Below are 18454 nucleotides of genomic sequence, written 5' to 3'. Positions count from 1 at the left end.
ATGCTTAGAAAAGTCAGAGAAAAGGTCTATAAAAGTTATTTATTGTCCATTTATTTATTGGACATATTGTTGAGACCATTGTCTCAATATGATGCAATATTGATCTCGTTCATTCATTAACAGAGCAGAAGTTATTTTTTATACCTCTGTATAGTTATACAGCTTGTGTAATGAAGAGTAATAATTTTGCTGATTAAATCAGATTGTACTTGTGCTCTTAATGTCTTAATGTCTTTAATGGCAGAGAGAGTAGATATAATGTTCAACACAGACAGCTGATGACTGTGGCAATACATTTCAGTGGCATTTCAGTGGCACTGTCTAACCAGACTGGGCTTATTCACTTTACTGGAGGCAGACAGAAAGCAGCTCAACAGGGAGTTTGAGTTGTTTCCCAAGTAGTCTACACTCAGCTCAGACCTAACTGAGCACATGAGATTGTGTGAGCTACAAGCAATATGTGACTGTCAGGAGTCCCACAACTAGGAGACCACTGTAAAGAGGGATGACATCTTGAAAAGGAAACACGGAACGACACCAGAAACTGTGCAGAAACAGCTTAGTAGAAAAAAGGAGAGAGAGAGAGATCCCGGGACGCCCAGAGTAAAGCCAGCAGGTGGATTCAAACAGCCAACACAAGTTTTCACCTCGTCTTGTTCCTGAACTAGCCATCACTTAGGCAGATAATGAAACATGTTGACTGTGAGGGATTCTGTTTATGTCTCCTCCTCACCTGATGCCTCTCCTGGCATACCCGGCCTGCCGATGTTGGACAGCAGATGGTCAATGTTGGGCACAGGCTGCATGTCCCGCTTATCCTCTGGAGCCTTCACAATAAAATACATAAACACAAACATAAATAAAAATAGAAAAACATCAAAATCCCAGATAAAAGAAGAGGTGAGGAACAGCTATCAAAGTACAAACAACTGTTAAAATCTAATTCATTAACCATGACATCATACCTTGTCTTCATGATCAAACTCTCCATCAGTGAAGAACCAGTCATGCTGTGTAAGCAACAAAACACAGCGTCACTACACTTGGTCAACAACAATACATACTAGTTAAAATGCTCCAGCTTTTCTCACACTAAACAACGTTGGCTCTTACATGCAGGATCAGAGTCTCCACTATTTTGTAGCGGTCAGGCATGTGAGTGACCATGTCGGTCATGTTGTCCTCTGACGTCCTCACCAGAGTGGGACCAAACACCAGAGCTATGTTTCTTGGCTCCATCTGAAAATACAGTAAAATTTAAATAATGTCACATCTGTCCACAGCTGGGACACAGACTGCTGCTTAGAGGGGGTTAATAAGTTACCTTGTTCTTTTCTGAGTTATCTGCCACTTTCTTCAGGTGGCCCACCAGGAACTTGAGGGTGTGGTAGTAATGATCTGGGAGGTCGTGGATCTGGATAAAGAGGAAAGAGAGTAAAGTGGTTGGAGGAAAGAAAATCCAGGACCAACACATTCATTGCTCTGTATTCTGCTGTGATTTGACATGTACCAGTTTCTTCATTGTCTTCAGTCTGTCCTCTGCATCCTCTATCCGGTTGGCATCAATGAAATCATTGTATTTGTCTGTTGGCAGAGAATGTGCACACGACTATTTTAACATTTAGTACAATGAAAAATATTTTCATTTGTATCCAAACTGAGGACATAATCCACTGGCAGCCCTATTTTTATATTACACACTATACACATTTAAAGGAGAATTCCAGTCATTTTCTAAATAACGCTCTACAGCTCTAGGTCCCCGAGTGCATGCCCAGTCTGCATCTGTGCAGAAAGTGGAAGAAGGAGAATATGTCTGGATCCGATGTTGAAGACATGGAGGAACATTTTGAATTTGATGGGCGTGCGTGTTGATTCGAACCAGAATATACAGATGAGGAGCAGTCTTCATTGATATGGAAACAGTCCCGAGCTTGACAGTCGACTAGTAAGGTCTACCAAGGAAGCCAGCATGAACAGAGCTACGTGACAAAAACACACATGTAGCACTGCTCTCTCATATTAATGGAGTTTATGCACAGTCAGTGTTGTGTGGTAAGGCACTGGTGGATGTTGCAAAGCATGTGTAGTGATATTTTGAGCATAATATTGGCCAAAGTAACAGTTTTAAAGTTCTGCCCCCATTACTTTGGTGTTTAACTGCAGCGTAGCGCAGCTAGCAGGAGGAGAGCTAGGTCCTGGCTGCACATATTTTTCTATGGTAGCACTCTGGGACCTAGAGCTGTTACTTAGAAAATGACTGGAATTCTCCTTTAATATGATCATTCTACACTGCACAACAAACAAAACAACTGGTCTCACCATCCGTAAACAGAGGCTCAGGCAGTTTGCGGAAGAATGATTTCAGCAGGCTGCTGATTACATTCAGGTCCTGCCATCTCTGTGGAGACAGACAAGAGGACAGTGTTAGTACTTCTATTGTACAATTATATTATACAAAAAATAACACAGTTAATCTAATAAAATGATTCCCAGTGTTTAAAACTAAAGCCTTTGTCAGATGTAACTCAAGCCAACACATTCTCCTCCACACCTCTTCAGCAGTGTTGATGTCCATGCCCTTGTTGAGATGTTCCTGGAGGTTGGACACCATGGCGTTGTTGCCAGGCACCCGGTAGATGCCGGTGTACTCCAAACCCGTTTCCTCCACCACACCACAGCACATCTCCACTATCAGTGGGACAAACTGTGGATGTAGGATGAAGGAAGAGAAGAAAGGAGGGATGGAGGAGAAAATAAAGATCACAGGTCAGAGCTTTGACCATTTTGTTCCTTTGTTACGTAGAATCAGTAGAAATTGACTGTACTGTCTGTCTTGGTAAAAAATACTGCTTCATGAATAAATATAAATAGAGAAAATGCAGGAGAAACTATAAACCTGAACAACAATGTGCTTTATTTGATAATTTTTAGTTTTTCAGATGAAGCAGAATTATTACTGTTACTGATTCATGTGTTATGAATGTTCATTTCTGGCCTCATTATCTAACACTAGGGGTTTACTTTGTGGTTGACAGCAGGCTGACAGTCCTCCAGTCGAACACCAAAGGCCTTGGGACTTCCTGTTTTCTTGGCTTTCTTCATGATGTTGATTCCCCACAATGCCTTGTTGTCATCTGAGTGCACACATAAGATGACTTAGAAACAGTTGTTCAGATATTTCAGTCTGGACCAAAGTGAACAACATCCAAACTTTTAAAATGACTAAAAAGCAACAGTAATCCAAGTGTGTTAACTCCACTGTACAGTATGTTACTGAGCAGAGCCATGTTTGAACCCACCAGTTCTGGAGGTGCGGTTAACTGAGGTGTTGTCAGTCTTAGCCAGGAGGAAAGGGGGCATCATACGGTGGACTCTGGGAGAGGTGTCCGGCTTGTTACCTGTCAGACTGCACCAAGACAGAAACAAACATGGTCAGAAAGAAAAGGAAGTGTGTCGTGGTCAGAGGTTATTGATTGAAAAGAGGGTTCAAAGGGGGATTAAAAACTGCACAGAGCGTCTGTAAAATTATTTAAATTTTATGTAAAAAAAAAAAGAAAAGAAAAAAAAAAGAGAAAAAGATATGGACTAAACTAAATGTAATGAAGCATTCTGACCTGTGCTTCCTGTAATCATTCAGCTTCTTGTTGATGAGAGCTTGTCTTGAGAAACCGAGCTCCTGCAGAAAAGGAAGAGTATGAATTAGTGGACGTTGAATGTATTGGACATTTGATGTGTGTGTTTATGTAAACTATTTAGACTATAAAGATCTAACCTCGTTGTCAGTCTTGCTGTTCTCTCGGATGACTCTGATCCAGGCCAGCATGTCGTCCCTGTCCTCGGCCTGCAGCAGGTACTCACAGAAGTCCTGCGTGGTGAGCCTCAGGGTGTGCTTGCGCTTGGTTTCGCTGTAGGCGATGTCGATCAGGCAGCCGCGGATGCTGACTGGGGGATGTTCGTCCTGACTGGGCCCCGCCCCCGCCCCGTGAAGGACCGCCTCTCGCTTGTCTTTGTAGAGGAAGAGCAGATTGGACCGGAGCACGGAGAAGACGCGTTTCCATGGACGCATGCCACCACCAACTTTCTACAATGAGAAGAAGACAGAAACAGGAACACAACCTTTAACATGAGTCAATCTCTTGCTCAAACAACAACACAGTAACACTAGATAATGTCATTTGACAGGGCAGACCTATGATCAATGATCTTACCTTTCCCTTCTCTGTGAGGATCTGTTTGTAGTGCAGCCATCCCTCCTTGCGAACATCACTGAAAGTGATGGTTCCCAGTTCAGAGGTGGAGTGGCGCTTGGACTGAGCCTCCTCCTGAACCCGCAGGCTCTCCAGAGACTGAAACACAATGGACGGAGACTAAGACATTCAAAGTGGACACTACTTATGTTTTTGCTGGAGAGTCAAAATAACAAAAATCAAAAATACAGACTTAAAAGTTGACTCCCAGTCCCACAGGTTTCTAGCATGACAATGATCCCAAACACAGCGGCAAAGTGAGACTTAAATCTAGTAGAAATATTTTAAAGCAGAGGGCTGAGCAACAGAAAATGGGACTGGAAAGAATCTTCTGTGTAGAACAACAAAACATTTCTCCACAGATTTGTGTTAGACAGGTATCTTTCATGCACGGGAATTGAATAAAAATAAAGAGTGGAATCTGATTAATGGCTTTCAAAAGAATTGGCTTCAGTTAAAAACAAATAAAACTGTATAAAATAGCTGAACAAGGTTTTTTTTTGTTAACCTTACATGTGTTCTAGTCTAATAATTACAACAACTCACCCCATCAGTGAAAAAACTCTTGACCCTTTTTGGTAGTTTGCTGTGGAAAAGAGAGCACAAGACAATAAACATAAGTAGGAAACATTGAGAAAACTCTGACTCTGCTCTGATAACGGTGCAGTGGTGGGGAATATAAACACAGCCAGTAGTTGAGTGGTTGAGGAGTGCAGAGAACCGGCTGCTGACTTTGTAGCAAATGCTCCTTGGTGTGGACTTCTTGACTTACGAGAAGACACGCCCTTCCTCCCTGAAAGTGTTGAGCCCCTCATCACAGGACTTGGATCTCTCGGTGGTGATGGCCAGCAGGTAGGAGGAGCGACGACTTTTAATACTGCCTGAAGAGACAAAAGACGAGTAAGAGATGAGAAGAAAGAAGGAGCGTGACAGAGAGGGTTAAAAACATGCAATATGTGGTAGTGACATGAACAGACAAGACGGTGACTGATTTGTCGTTTCAAACTGTGAGTGATTAATATAGCTTAAGCCATTCGGATTAATGAAAGGGTTAAACATAGGTACTGCATCTCAAAGGAATACCTCGACATTTTCAATTCAGGATTTAGATTTGGGATCGGGAGCAGCTAAGGCTCATGGTTATTGTAGTATTCAAGCTAAATGCAGGCCTTCCAAATAATGGCATCAACTCTTAAATTGTAAATGTCACTGTACCCCTTTAAAATGAGTCCTAGGCTGAGGCTAGACAAATATATCAGTGTGCCAAAGGCATGTGTGGACTCCAACACACTAATGAGGTTTACTGGCCGCTATTTGAACATACTGTATATCGGTCTAGCCCGCCCTAAAGCCTTTCAGAATTCAGATTGGGTGAGCGAGACTCACTGCAGTCCAGAGAATGGAGTCGGACAAACGAGGAGGAGAGGATGGGGGAGACAGAGGTGGAGGTGAGGATGGCCAGAGAGGAGGCCTTTGAACTGGACACCACAGAGCAGGCTGGTACATAGGTCTGTAGGTCAGTACTAGGACTGGGAGGATCATCTGCAAGGCCATCATCACAGGTGAGCAACAAGGTGTTAAAACACAGACAAGACAAAACAGTGTCCTCAGGTGGGGTTTGGTTTGTTCAGGGATCTGTCTGAGGCAGAGCTACTCCGGAGGCAGGTGTCTATCCATCTGGGTGAGGTGGATACAATCAGTTGCTTCCTGTTTGACTTCAGTGATGAAGCATTTCCTATGGATTACTACAATGCAGTGTGATACTGCATTCACAAAACCAGAAGATTGTGACCATTGGGATATAAAAAATTGTCAAAGCTATCATCTCGTGTTCCCCACTCAGAAATACCAAAGACTTTCAACAGTTATGGTATCTCCCACTTGGTAAGAGGGGATATAGAAAAAGGGGAAGAAACATGGCTATACATAAAATCATACTAGTTTTGCTGCCAATGTGGATACACTGATAGATGTTGGGATCACTAGTGCTGTTGGGGATTGCAGCGCTAACAAGGGCAACAATAGAAGAGTCTGTCAGAGGGTGACAGCTCTTGGGTTCTGATCTGAATCCAAATGCATTGTTCTTGGACTTGACTTGACTGTATCAAATGATTATTCTTCTTTACCTCAAAAACAACTCTGTCTCGTAACATTCTGTTTGTGTGCGTCCGGAGCAGCTCTGTTTCTAGAAACTAAATGTTCTTAGGGCACATTTCTGACTTGATTTCTGACATGAATGTGACATAAATTAAGACAAAAAGGTGAAGAGGACACGGGACAGGAAACAGTGAAACAGTTAGCAAAAAGTTGAAGAGCTCTGTAGCAACAGACAAAATAATCATCTATGCAAAATGAAATGAAACTGGACTTTTCTCTACTTTTACACAAATTACAGCCTAATGACCAATAAATAAAGTGTCACTATGTTATATGGACCATTTTGATGGAGTTATACAAAGTCAGTTGCTACAGAGGAAAGCTCACTAACCTATGAAGGGTATAGAAGACAGAGAGTCAAATGCATGCTGTGCCAGGCTACCATTGGTCCTGCGGGTGGGACCAGGCCCCACGGGAGAGGGGGTTCCGGGCGACGGGGTCAAACCTGGGGGCTTGGGAGAGTCCACGTGGGTCGTGTAGTGGGGGTGGCGAAGAGCCTGGATGGGGGCCCGCCCGCCTGACGGGGGCTTCTGCCTGAGGACCACCTCTTGATTCAGGGAGACGGGGGAGACGACGTCCCTGTCGTCGTCCAGCAGCGCTCGCTCCTCCTCGGACGTGGACAGGGCGGGCGTGGACTGCGGCCTGGGCACGGCCCTCCCCTCGCCGTCCGCCAGGCTGCTCCTGCGGCTGGGGCTCCAGTTGAGGTGGGGGCCGCTGTAGCCGGGCTCTCTGAAGGAGTGGGCCTGCTGGAGGAGGTGACCGGCTTTGTGGCAGAAAGAGGGACTGTAGCTCTTGTAGCCCACCAGCTCTTCCTCTTTTACCCGCCTGGTCTGGGGTTCGGCCACCTGCTGCCCCGACTGCCTGCCACCGGGAGGCACTGTGGAGGAGGACGAGACGGGGGACGTCATGGTGGACTGGTGCTGATGCCCCGAGGCTCTGGGGTCGACCTGCTTGCTGAGTTTCATGGTTTGGGGGCTTTGTGAAGCGTGTTCGTAGCGTGGTGTGACCAGTGCAGAGGCTTGTGCCAGAGTTTCAACAGAACGTCCGTAGTTGTGCTCGTACTCTGCGTAGGCAGCCAGCAGGCTCTCGGAGCACGACCTGCTCCCCGGCCCCGACACGCCGCCCCAGCCGCCCAGCCAATAGGAATCGTGGGAAGCTGCAGCCGCCTGGTGGTGGTACATGAGGTTTTCTCTCCTGCGTTGCTCCGACAACGCCGTCGGGGCGGCTGCAGGTCCGGGGCCGAGCGCCAACCCCAGCCCCAGCTCCGCTAAGCGGTCCTGAGAAATACTGCGGTGCCGTGGAGACATGCGCTCGGCGGCTTCGGCCTGGCTGTAGTACCACTCGGACAGAGCCTGGTGGCAGAGGGCGTCGGCGTGGGCGCGCGCCGAGGCCGGCAGGCTGCTCTTCCTCGGCGGGGGCAACGTTGCGGAGGCGATGGCAGCGTTGTGGTTAGAAAAGTGAAAGTCCAGCACGTTGACGGCCGAAGAGGAGCGGCCGCGGTGCCGCCCCGACGGGGAGAAGTGGCCGCCGGCATCCTCGGGACCCCCGGGCCAGCCGGAGGAGGGGGTGGAAGCAGCAGAGTGGTTGTCCAGTGGTGAGGTGGCGGCGGCGGGGCTGGACCGGCACTGCCAGTTGTCTAGGAGGCCGTGGTTGTGGCTCGGCTGCTGAGGAGCCACGGGGCCGGGCTTTGTGGGGGGGTAAGAGATGGGTGGAGGCTCAGGGAGGTTCTGGGCCTCACCTGAATATGGCTCATTGCCTTTCAGGTAGGCGTCCTGGGAGTACGCCTGAGGGCAGGAGGGGTTACAGCACAATGTAAATATGACAGATAGGCTGTAAGAGCATGGGTGGCAGGAACAGCGAGGGCAGGTACAGCATGCACCATGCGGCTTTTCTTTATTTTCGTATTGTCATCTAGCTAAAGCTTCATTCTTATTGTACAACCAACACTGGACAGTTTTCTATTAGTTTAGTCTGTTTTTATCAAGCAAGAACCTCTCCGACATAGAAGTATCAAAACCTGCACTGTGTCAGATGGACTTTTAAGTCAATCAATCCCCACAGACTCCCAGTTTTAAATCACCAACTAGCCAAATTTTTAATTCTAATGAGTCTTGTGTTGGTTGTTACACTGGCTCTCTTTGTTTATTCGTTCATTGAAATCATTTCTACAAACTACTTTGAATGTTTTCCCACTGATGGTATTATTTTTCTCCATGCATATTGACATTACTGACATAAACTTCAATAAATGGATATGTGCATTTTAATAAAGATACACAAACCTTGCTATTAAATAAAAAAGCCTTATAATGGCTTTATAAAGTCTCAAGGTAAAAAGAAGGATAGAAGAGAAAGTAGAAGAAAGATCATACTCACACTTACCAACTGCAACACATCCTCATCTTTTGGCATAATAGAGAGCTCCAGAATGTTCTCACTGTAAGAAGATTTTAAAAAAATGTAATTTTCATATGAATAAAATAAATCAGAGGTCAAATCTGGGATTTATAAACACAAGTCAAGTCTCTCACCTGTTTTGGATAAGTGCGATCACCTGAGAGTAGGTTTTCCCAAGAATACTTTCCCCATTCACCTTCACCAGCCTGTCCCCTGTGAACACATGTGTCTATGTATCAAAAAAATAAAACTCCAAATGCAGAGTTAAACATTTTGATATCCAAAACCTAGCCTACTGTATCATCAGAGATTATTTGTACTGAGCACTAAATTCCTGCAATGTACTTAAACTCAGGAATATAGGTTTTCTCTGGGATGTGGCCTCACACTAGTATCTGATCCCTGCATTGAGTAATAAACTAGGGAACCTGCATGAAGCACAGGAGATAAAAACCATGAAAGAAAACTACACATGTACTCACTGCTGTTGTTACTTATTGTGTTTTTATTAACTCTCAGTGATAACCGAAGATGGCACAGATAAGAATATCAAAGTGTTAAAAAAATAGATCTGTGAGTGAGTGAGTGTGTGTGTGTGTGTGTGTTTTCTACCTGTACATAGTCCGGCTTCTTGGGCAGGGCCATTTTCTTTGACACTCTTCACAAAGATGGTGTCCATTGGCTCCAAACGAGACCGCGGACAACCTGCTGTAACACATTTACATTCCCATATACAGTCCATATTTAGAAAGCCCTTCCTACACATCCTACAACCAAACTCACAAAGCTGAATCAGATCCACCTACACGTGTAAATAAAATGTTCGCCTATAGACACAATCTACCTTTTTTTGTGCTTAATGTATCTAAAGTAAAGCGACCAGCTCCGATGAATGTCTTCAGACCAGTGGCCCAAACATCAAACATCATGAAGGACCCAGGAGTGGCTGCTCTTCTGAAGTCACAGGAGCTCCTTTGTCCCTACTGTCATCATAGTGTATCAATTCTCAGCTACAGGAAGTTGAGTCTTGAGACTATACTAGAGCTCCTGGCAACAATTGAATTTCCCCATATATCTGTCTGTCTAATGACTACTGGAATCCAATGACTAAATGTCTGTAAACAATGTGTAGCTAATTAAGTCAACAGGAACATGAACACTCACCTGTTCCAGTGGAATTTCCATTCTCTTCATCCTGTGGGGATCAGACACAAAGTCAGCTTTAATTTTGTGTGTGTGTGTTCTTGTACGTTGTGAGGACCAGCAAGAGTTTTTAACCAACACAATTGGATTATTTTGGGGAATTGAGGACATTTTGGCCGGTCCTCACTTTTTCCAAGGGCTGTTTGAGGGTTAAGACTTGGGTTAAGACTTTAAGTTATAATTAGGTTAAGAGTAATGCTTAAGGTTAGGCATTAGGGTAAGGGGCTAGGGAATACATTATGTCAATGAGTGTCCTCACAAAGATAGCATTACAAGGATGTGTGTGTGTGTGTGTGGGTGTATGTGTGAAGGACAGGGAGACCACAGGGGGGCGCACCTCAGCTCACATTACACCCAGTCCAGGTCTCACTGACACCAGCTGACCCTGCTGTCTGACTGATTTACAGTATGACTGACTATTTACTGAGTCACCAACTGTCCCTAAAAAAATAAAAATAAAATAAAAAACTCCCACTGACTGTCTCACACAGTGTCTCCTGAACTGTCTGCCTACATGCCTGCTTGTCTGTCTTCCTGTCTGTCTGCCTGTCTGACTGCATCAGCTCATTCCTGATCTGGACACACTCTGCTGCTACACACTGACCTCTGTCCAGGTCACGGATGTCCTGTCTACAGAAGCCAGGAGTGTGTGGACTTTAGTGTGGCGCTTAGGCTTATACGGATGTGTGTAATCTCATTCCTCTGATCAGTTTTTTGATATAGCAGCACATAATTATTTTTCCATACATGGTATCCAGTGGTACAGTATATATACTAGGTCAAGCGTCACTCTCAGGGAACGGTGGCACTCCCTGCTCCAGACTTAGCTGCTCTGCTATAACTTACACCACCGTTACCTCACTGTGTGACCCCTCATGCTCTTCCTGTGGTGTCTAAACGCTTCACTACAACCAGTATATTAAGGTTGATTTCCATACAAATCTTTTACTATGCTCTCCTGTATAATACTCAATAAACAATGCAGACAATGTCCACTGTGACACTATGCAATGTTTCTTCCTTTAATGAACCAGTCATTCCACAGTGACATAAGTTGTCAAGTGAAACTTGTAACGCTTAAGACAAAAATGCCAAAATACTTCCTGGAGAAGTTGTGACCTGCACATTTGCCACCCTATGAAATAATCATGTCTAATTATGTAACATTATGACACATGAAGCAAATACTTGGAACTATTTGCGCTTTTGAAATCGCTCCACCCAGCAGCCGTGTCTGGAATATAGTTCCAGCTATGCATTTGCCTCGAAAACAACTGTGCAGGTCACAACTTCTCAACAAGAGTGTTTTGGAGTTGTTGGATTGTGTATTTGATGAGTTTGATGAGGGACAGGGAACCTGTACCATTCACCTCCATTATGTTCGCTGAGCAGCTCACGTCTCTGCCCCGCAGATCTTAAAACAACATGCACCGATAATTAAAAGTAATGAACCTACCCCTATGACTAAAGGGATTATGGCAAAAGGGGAAATTTACCAAAATGTTGAACTATCCCTTTAAAAAAAGGACTCAGTAGCCCTCTGTTTGACCATTAAGGTCATTTGCTGTTAATTCTGATGACATTTATCAACAGCATGTACCTAATTTCCACATAATTTCCTCTACTCCAACTACTCTGGACAGATCTGCAAAATCTATTTGGTTCTTTTTACAGGAGACAGAGATGGTGTGTCGTTGGGACAATTACAGGAAATCCTTATTAATTGCCAGCACTACCTAGAGAGCCATGTGATCAATGTCCAGCAGGTCAGTTGAGCAGGCAATAACAGGCCAGGACACAACTGAAGTGAATTACACATAAATGCTAAAATTTGTTTGGGTACAAATAGAACTTCTCTTTTAATAAGATTCCTGTTTTAAATGTAATTTTGTACCTTGACAACACCGATCAGGTCAATGTCCCGGAGCAGACGACGGCTCACTTACATTGAGGCTGTGGAGGGACGACTCCGGCGGGTAGACGATGAAGTGGCGCAGAGTGAAGCCGAATCCCTGCGAGTTCTTCTGGAGGAAAATGGTCCGCGGGCCCTGCCACGACACGCCCTCCACCTCGCCCGACGACAGCGGCCGGCGCCTGTTCTCATTGGACGACACCATGCCATCTCTCCGCCCTTTAGCCTGTTGAAGAAGATGGAGAAAATGTGTCAATCGACAGCTCTTTACCCTCTGGGTTTCCCTTTGTCCCACCGCACGGACAAAACTTTTACCATGCGAGTCCTAAAGTGCGTCTCGAGAATCATTTTCGGGCGTCTCCAGTGAACGTGTCTATGTGACTGCGGATCCAACCCATAGTGGAAGAGATTTTAAGGAAGTGTGCGGGGGTGGATGTGGGTGTATATGTTCCATTCACTCAGGACTCTGCCCAGATCCAACCAGAGCAGAATTCTATCAATGCCAGGAATTTTCTCAGAGACTTCCTCTGTCCAGAAAGGAAACTCAGTTTTCACCGACGACCTCAACTATAATCACATTTATTAACTGTAGCCAACAATAGGGGTTAAAAATATATACCATCTATAAATAAGTCGTGGAACAACAGGAACTTATTAGGGCTCATAAACACAGATCTGGAAAATGAGGTGAACAATAGACAAAGAATGCCCTCACCTTCACAGAGAGAGGCTATGAAAACATCCAGAAATATCTGTGTGTGGTGAAGGAGATCCAAGACAGCGAGCAACTAAACTGCTAACCCACATGATATTTAACTTTATGAGGTAATATAGTGTAGCTCAGGCACATATGGAAACTGCAGCACCACAATGCACACACTTTGACATACAAATCACAATCAGAACAGTAGAGACAGCTGAGTATGACGTAACTGTAAAACATGAATGAAAAATCAAAAGGCAGGAAAATATTATCATAAAGACTTATTATTGCTATAAAGAGTGCTAGTTCTCGGTGACATTATTCGTAGTCTTAAACGGCCACAGGTATAGCTAATAAAACTGATTAATGCTGCCTGTGTAAGGGTGTGTGTGTCTTGTTGAGGGAAACGTGGATGCTGCGTCACCTCGTCGGTTTGGTACATGGTTGTGTCAGATTCCTCATCATGTGACATCTCTCCCTGAAGGTATCTGGCTGCTTAAGTGCGACGATAGGGGAGAGTGAAAGCATCATTTGCCACGCCGACACGTACCATCATCATACGCATAAAAAGCCACTTGGACCCGACTGAGCCAGCTACAAAAACAACAGGAAGCCTGTTTCTTGAGACAGGAACTGGATGGTCCAGCCCTTGGGAGGCATGATTTGGGGAAACCTTCGCCTCTAAGAATAGTTCCAAGGAGAGCAGGCCGGGGAGGGGACATACACTTTCCACAGAGAAAGCCAATAAGTTCAGATCAATGTTTTTCTATTATACGTTTAAACAAATAACAAAGGCTTTTTGTATAGCTCTTATATAACCTCTATAATCTTCTATAACTCAAATCACTGCCATGCGGTGTCAGTTTGTGCTGTTGGCGGCTTGTTACCGCCACTCAACATCAGTGGAAGGCCACAGTCTGTTGTTACATTGAAACTGTATTAAGGCTTTTACCTCACAATGACTTGTTCAAACTTTTTAAAAAGAGCCACTCTCAGAGCATTACATAACATTTATTTTCACCACCACCACCAGCCTTCACAACACACAATGAAATATCCTCAGAGGATTCCTGCCCACTGACATTTTTGCATGTGTGTGTGTGTGTGTGTGAGAGTGTATTTCTCCGCCGTAGGTAACTTTTGAGGACAGATTTCCGACTACAGACCCATTACTTGGGGATGGTTTGTGTAATTGAGGACAAAAGCTGTGTACCCAGCTGTGTCTGTGGTTAAGGTTAGGGCTAGGGTAAATCTCTCCCAGAAATGAATGCACGTCTATGTAATGTCGCTAAAAGTGGCCTGTGTGTGTATGTGTGTATATGTGTGTGTGTCTTTGTTACAGAATTGTGTTGCGCAAAAGCCCCAAAGCATGAGGTCACCATTTCTGTCTCTTTCTGTGTCTGTGTGTGTATGTGTGCATGCGTATGTGAAACAGCTGGGCACACTGTTGTGTTAGATTCCTCATCAGCCGACATCTCTGCAGGTGACATTTCACACATGAGTGAATGGAAACATAGAGGTGAGATGTTGTACATACTAACCCCCCTTCTCTCTCCCTCTCTCTCTCACTCACACACACACTAACCTCACTCACCCACCCACTGTGAAATGCCAACATTATGTGTCAGTGTGTTTTTACTGAACAGTGTGCAATTTTACGCTGACTCTTTCCAATTACATGAAAATCTATTTCTTATATAAATCAGTGTTATACCTACATTTTGCTATTAGTTTTACTATTTCAGCTTGGTTACATCTTGTCCCACTGTAGCATCTCTCTCTCTGTGCCTGTCATCCTGGGTGCACAGAGCTGCTGCGTGTGCTCACTGGCCAATCACAACACGCAGAATCAACCCTGACGATATTTTCTCGACACAGTGTGAAGCCATGAAACTATATACACATATATATAGTCCAGTTATTTAAAGTAACTGCTGTGGTGCAGCTTATATACACACAGTATGATTTAATGTTATTTAATAAATAATTGAACAACCCCACAAAGCTATCACCTTCTATAGAAACTAATTCTGTAGGACTCAACGATGCATGAAGGTGAACACAGTTCACTGCACTGAAAATCAATTTGGTTATTTTTATTTTTTGTCAGATCATTTAATGTCTTTTTTTTAAATTAATATGTTATTTGTCTTAGTGTGTGACCTGGTGCTGTTAAGAAAGAGACGCCTAGACTTGTTACTGTTGTTGGTTGGACATCAGTGCTTTGTTCCTGCCTGGAAGGAAAAGAGGTTGGAAAACCTTCCTGAGTCCAAGACCAGACCTCCAATTCTATTATACAAAGCAGAAACCACTGAGGGAGCATTAGTACAGTGGATATAGCATATTCAAATGCAAGTTTAAAAAAAATCCAAATAAGACTTCATTTCACTTTTTAAACAAAGGCTGACTTAGGCTTCACTCAGCAGATGTATAATATAAAAGTATAAAATGTGGATACATCATGCACATCACATTAAGTATCTTAGCACCTCTGCCTACACAAAAGTTAACAGTAGTAGTTAGTTGTTGGTCACACAGGCACTGTAGATAAAATTCATTTAGTTTTACAGCAGTAGCTAACGAACAATTGCCTTATTAATATGACGCTTTGACAAAAGGACCATGAATCCAGTATAATATGATTTAATGTTCCGCACATTCTAGATCAAATGCCATCATCCTGAACACTTCCCACAATAGAGCAGTTCATTCAGAACAAGGGCTCGTTGTGCTGTCTTTAATATAGCTCATGATAAACATGGGCCAACAGTTGATTCGATTTACTAATTATTCTGTCTGCTGCACCAATCCATTTATTTACAGTTGCTCTGTGAATGTCACACACTTTATTGTTGACCACTGAACTGCTTTAGTAAATTGTGCTCATCTGACATTCAGGCCGCAGCAGAACCAGCTGATCTGAGAGAGAGAGAGTGACACGATGTAAAAAGACACACATCAAGCGTTGCGTACGCAGAACGCGTAATACAAACCGACAGACGCTTTGTGTGATAACGCAACACGCACTCTCACAAAACGTGCGGACAAAAGGCTGGAAAGCTAAAACACACACCCCACCAGCAAACAAACACGTTCCATGCGGTGTGTGTTAAAGCAGTGTGATGCTTCATACATATTTGAACAGATGATGTAAAAGCACGACCACACACACACACACACACGCCCACGTCTGAGTACTGTACACACACGCGCGCACCGCACAGCTTTATATAAAGTTACATGAATCTCTGTGCGTAGTGATGGCATCAGCCTCGTCTCCCTTCCCCTCTGCTAGTCAACAACCCCCCTCAGTGCTGCATTACATAACACCTAAAGGAGCCACAGAGACATGGCGGAACGCAAACACACTGGAATGAGTCAAACACCATGTGCTGACTCTCCCTCCAAAGTGGAGATGACAACAGGCTGGTATCAACCACAGTGTCCAGCTCCACTCTGCGCTCCCTATCTTCATGGAGCTTCACGGCCAAGACCTTGACCTCCGCTCCTTAGGATAACACAACAAGGACTCACACTGGTGGAAAAAAAAAGGGACAGGGACAGTCAATAATGGTCTTCTTCCTGTGCACTGATCAGAGCAGACAGGAAAGGTTAAAGCAAGATGGCAGAGGAATAATCCCAGAGGAAATACACCTGTCCACAGTCATCAGATCAGACAGGAGACGAGGCCAACGGACGATGACAGCCACGGCTGTTTTTAGAGCTGCAGTCAAACTACTATGTACGAGGACGGAGCAATGGCAGCGCCTAACGGTAGTCCGCTACAAAACGAAAACAAGAGCTGTTTTCAATTCTGTTTCCATTGTTGTTTTACTTAAGTATTTGACTGGTGTCCTTTACGATGCCATTAGCATTAGCCTTGCATTGAGCCGCAGCCACAAGGAACGAATAAACCCAACTTTCTGCTGAATAAAGCTAAAACAGAGGAAAAGCTGGGCTTTGATTCAGCAGGTGGTTACAAACACTAGCCCACATGAAAGATCATGCTGCTCTGTAACTGCTGGATATGGAAGTAAGAAGATGTTACCAGCCATTACTGTAAAACAATAGATCATGACGTGTTTCTTTTTAAAACAAGTGGCCAAAAATATTAGTTAATACACATTTAAACATAATTCCAAATAAAATGTAAAGATTGTTGAATTGATATTTTATAAATCTGATAGCCAAGAAAAGTCTATACGTCAGATGTGTGATATTCTGCTTGTTGTGGCATTCTGCTGCAAAAACAAAAGAGAATGCAAAAAGTGCATTTAAATAAGTTATCATCTATTCCTTGTCTGTTTATTCTGTCTCTCATCAGTCTGGCTGCTGCGGATTATTTCTGAGCCTGAAAAGAAAAACGTCTCTGGGAAAATGTTGACACTAGAAAAACAGATCTCCCCGTCTTACCCAGGACAGTCGATGGCGCTGTATGAGCCTCCGGGAGCCCCGTCTCCTCGGTGATGAAATGAACGTCCGCCGGGGCGAGGCGCGAGGCGAGATACCCCTCAGCACCGCCAGCCAGATACAGCGAGGTTCAGCGTCGCTACAGTCCACCCCGACGGAACAGTGAAACCTCCACTCGTGGCCCGACGGAGCTGGAGCGACGCCCGACGCCCTCAGCATCACCTCCACATCCGTACGCGCATGTACTGACTGTGCAGCCAACACGCACTAACGCACACCAGGGGTCACCAGACTCTGGACCCCAGAACTGAAATATCCAATCACCTTTGTACAATCTGCCAGACGCATCATAGCCAGAAGGGGACAACTTGAAGACAAGTCAGTTTTCCATTGATGTACAGAAAGGACACACTTCTACTCAGGACATCAACTTCTCCAGTGTCTCACAATCAGCGCTATGGAGTCTTCAGTGTATTTATCCATGAGTCTGATTTAAACATAGTTGCCCAGAGGAATATACACACCAATGATGAAGCTGACTGGATCGTGTTCTGCAGTGTCAAACACAGACCACCAAGCCATGACGCTCCAGTCCAAAGCCAAGAAAAAGCATCCAATTACCGATTGATTGGATTAGATTTTATCTTCGTCCAGTTTTCTCCCATGTTATCTCAAGCTAGTCCTCATTTTTTATTTTTCTACCAATCTGGGTTTGACATTGTTTTTGTCTGCCCCTCAACAAATCTCGACCTCTTCTTGCTATTTCTCACCTTTCATTTAGTCCGAGTCATCTTCAGCTCTGGTATCATCAGCACCGGTCCTTGGGTTCCTATTGTGACATCCTCTCTAATATCAACAAGTTCTCCTCATATCTTTCAAAACAGACCAGACAGGACTTATTTCACTGTAATAGTGGGTTCCGGCTGCCATGGAAATTTAGGGCTCGTCTCTCTGCACCCTGAAAACAAATCCATTGTTGACGAGTTGAATCCTGTCCCTGGACCAGTTTGTAGTCACTTTGTCGGAGTTAAAAAACAATCCCACGCTGTTGCTGAGAGATGTTGCGCGTCCCCCTCCAACTGTCACTACAGAGCAGCTTCGGCTGTGACTGGCTGTCGAAGTAGAGTCTTGGCTCTTCTCAACACTGTCGTGAAGCTCTCTCCGTTCAGTCTCTTAACTAGGGTCTATTTGCTGACATCCCCGCACTCCCTCTCTCTCTCTCACACACACTCACATGCCTCTCCTCCTTTAGCTGCACAGTCCAGCCCATTGGTAGAGCAGAGAGCAAAGCTACTCTCTCTCTCTCTCTCCCCCCGTGCTGGGTCTCCCTGTCTCCTCCATTTAGACTCACAACCCGGTGGCTGATGCTGATGCACCATTAACTCTGGGTGTGATGGCCATAACAAGCAGGTTCAGGATATT

General features: G+C 44.6%; 1 protein-coding gene across 16 annotated transcripts in view; it reads right to left on the bottom strand.

The window, feature by feature from the left end:
- Window positions 1-18454, bottom strand: part of LOC146967668 (rho GTPase-activating protein 23-like) — a 60493-nt gene that overhangs the window by 2684 nt on the left and 39355 nt on the right. For 2 of the 16 annotated variants that reach the window (XM_085762505.1, XM_085762500.1), the window contains exons 2-22: window positions 11954-12145; window positions 9969-9999; window positions 9417-9512; window positions 8939-9017; window positions 8784-8844; window positions 6739-8191; window positions 5637-5792; window positions 5023-5131; window positions 4797-4836; window positions 4212-4349; window positions 3776-4084; window positions 3618-3679; window positions 3303-3409; window positions 3025-3137; window positions 2555-2707; window positions 2323-2401; window positions 1511-1584; window positions 1325-1414; window positions 1114-1239; window positions 966-1010; window positions 734-827 (exon numbers count right to left, since the gene is read on the bottom strand). In XM_085762505.1, the coding sequence (XP_085618631.1) occupies window positions 734-827; window positions 966-1010; window positions 1114-1239; window positions 1325-1414; window positions 1511-1584; window positions 2323-2401; window positions 2555-2707; window positions 3025-3137; window positions 3303-3409; window positions 3618-3679; window positions 3776-4084; window positions 4212-4349; window positions 4797-4836; window positions 5023-5131; window positions 5637-5792; window positions 6739-8191; window positions 8784-8844; window positions 8939-9017; window positions 9417-9512; window positions 9969-9999; window positions 11954-12145 (3607 nt within the window). Of the gene's footprint in view, window positions 1-733; window positions 828-965; window positions 1011-1113; window positions 1240-1324; window positions 1415-1510; window positions 1585-2322; window positions 2402-2554; window positions 2708-3024; window positions 3138-3302; window positions 3410-3617; window positions 3680-3775; window positions 4085-4211; window positions 4350-4796; window positions 4837-5022; window positions 5132-5636; window positions 5793-6738; window positions 8192-8783; window positions 8845-8938; window positions 9018-9416; window positions 9513-9968; window positions 10000-11953; window positions 12146-12234; window positions 12387-17035; window positions 17380-18454 lie in introns of those variants that run through there. The other 14 variants (XM_085762507.1, XM_085762501.1, XM_085762496.1 and 11 more) reach the window with 13 other exon arrangements.

Source organism: Trachurus japonicus, chromosome 19 (assembly GCF_045865225.1).
Source record: "Trachurus japonicus isolate A0001 chromosome 19, Traja_1.0".
Taxonomy (NCBI): Eukaryota; Metazoa; Chordata; class Actinopteri; order Carangiformes; family Carangidae; genus Trachurus; species Trachurus japonicus.
The sequence above is the reverse complement of the archived record's forward strand: the minus strand, read 5'-3'. Positions and strand labels throughout refer to the sequence as shown.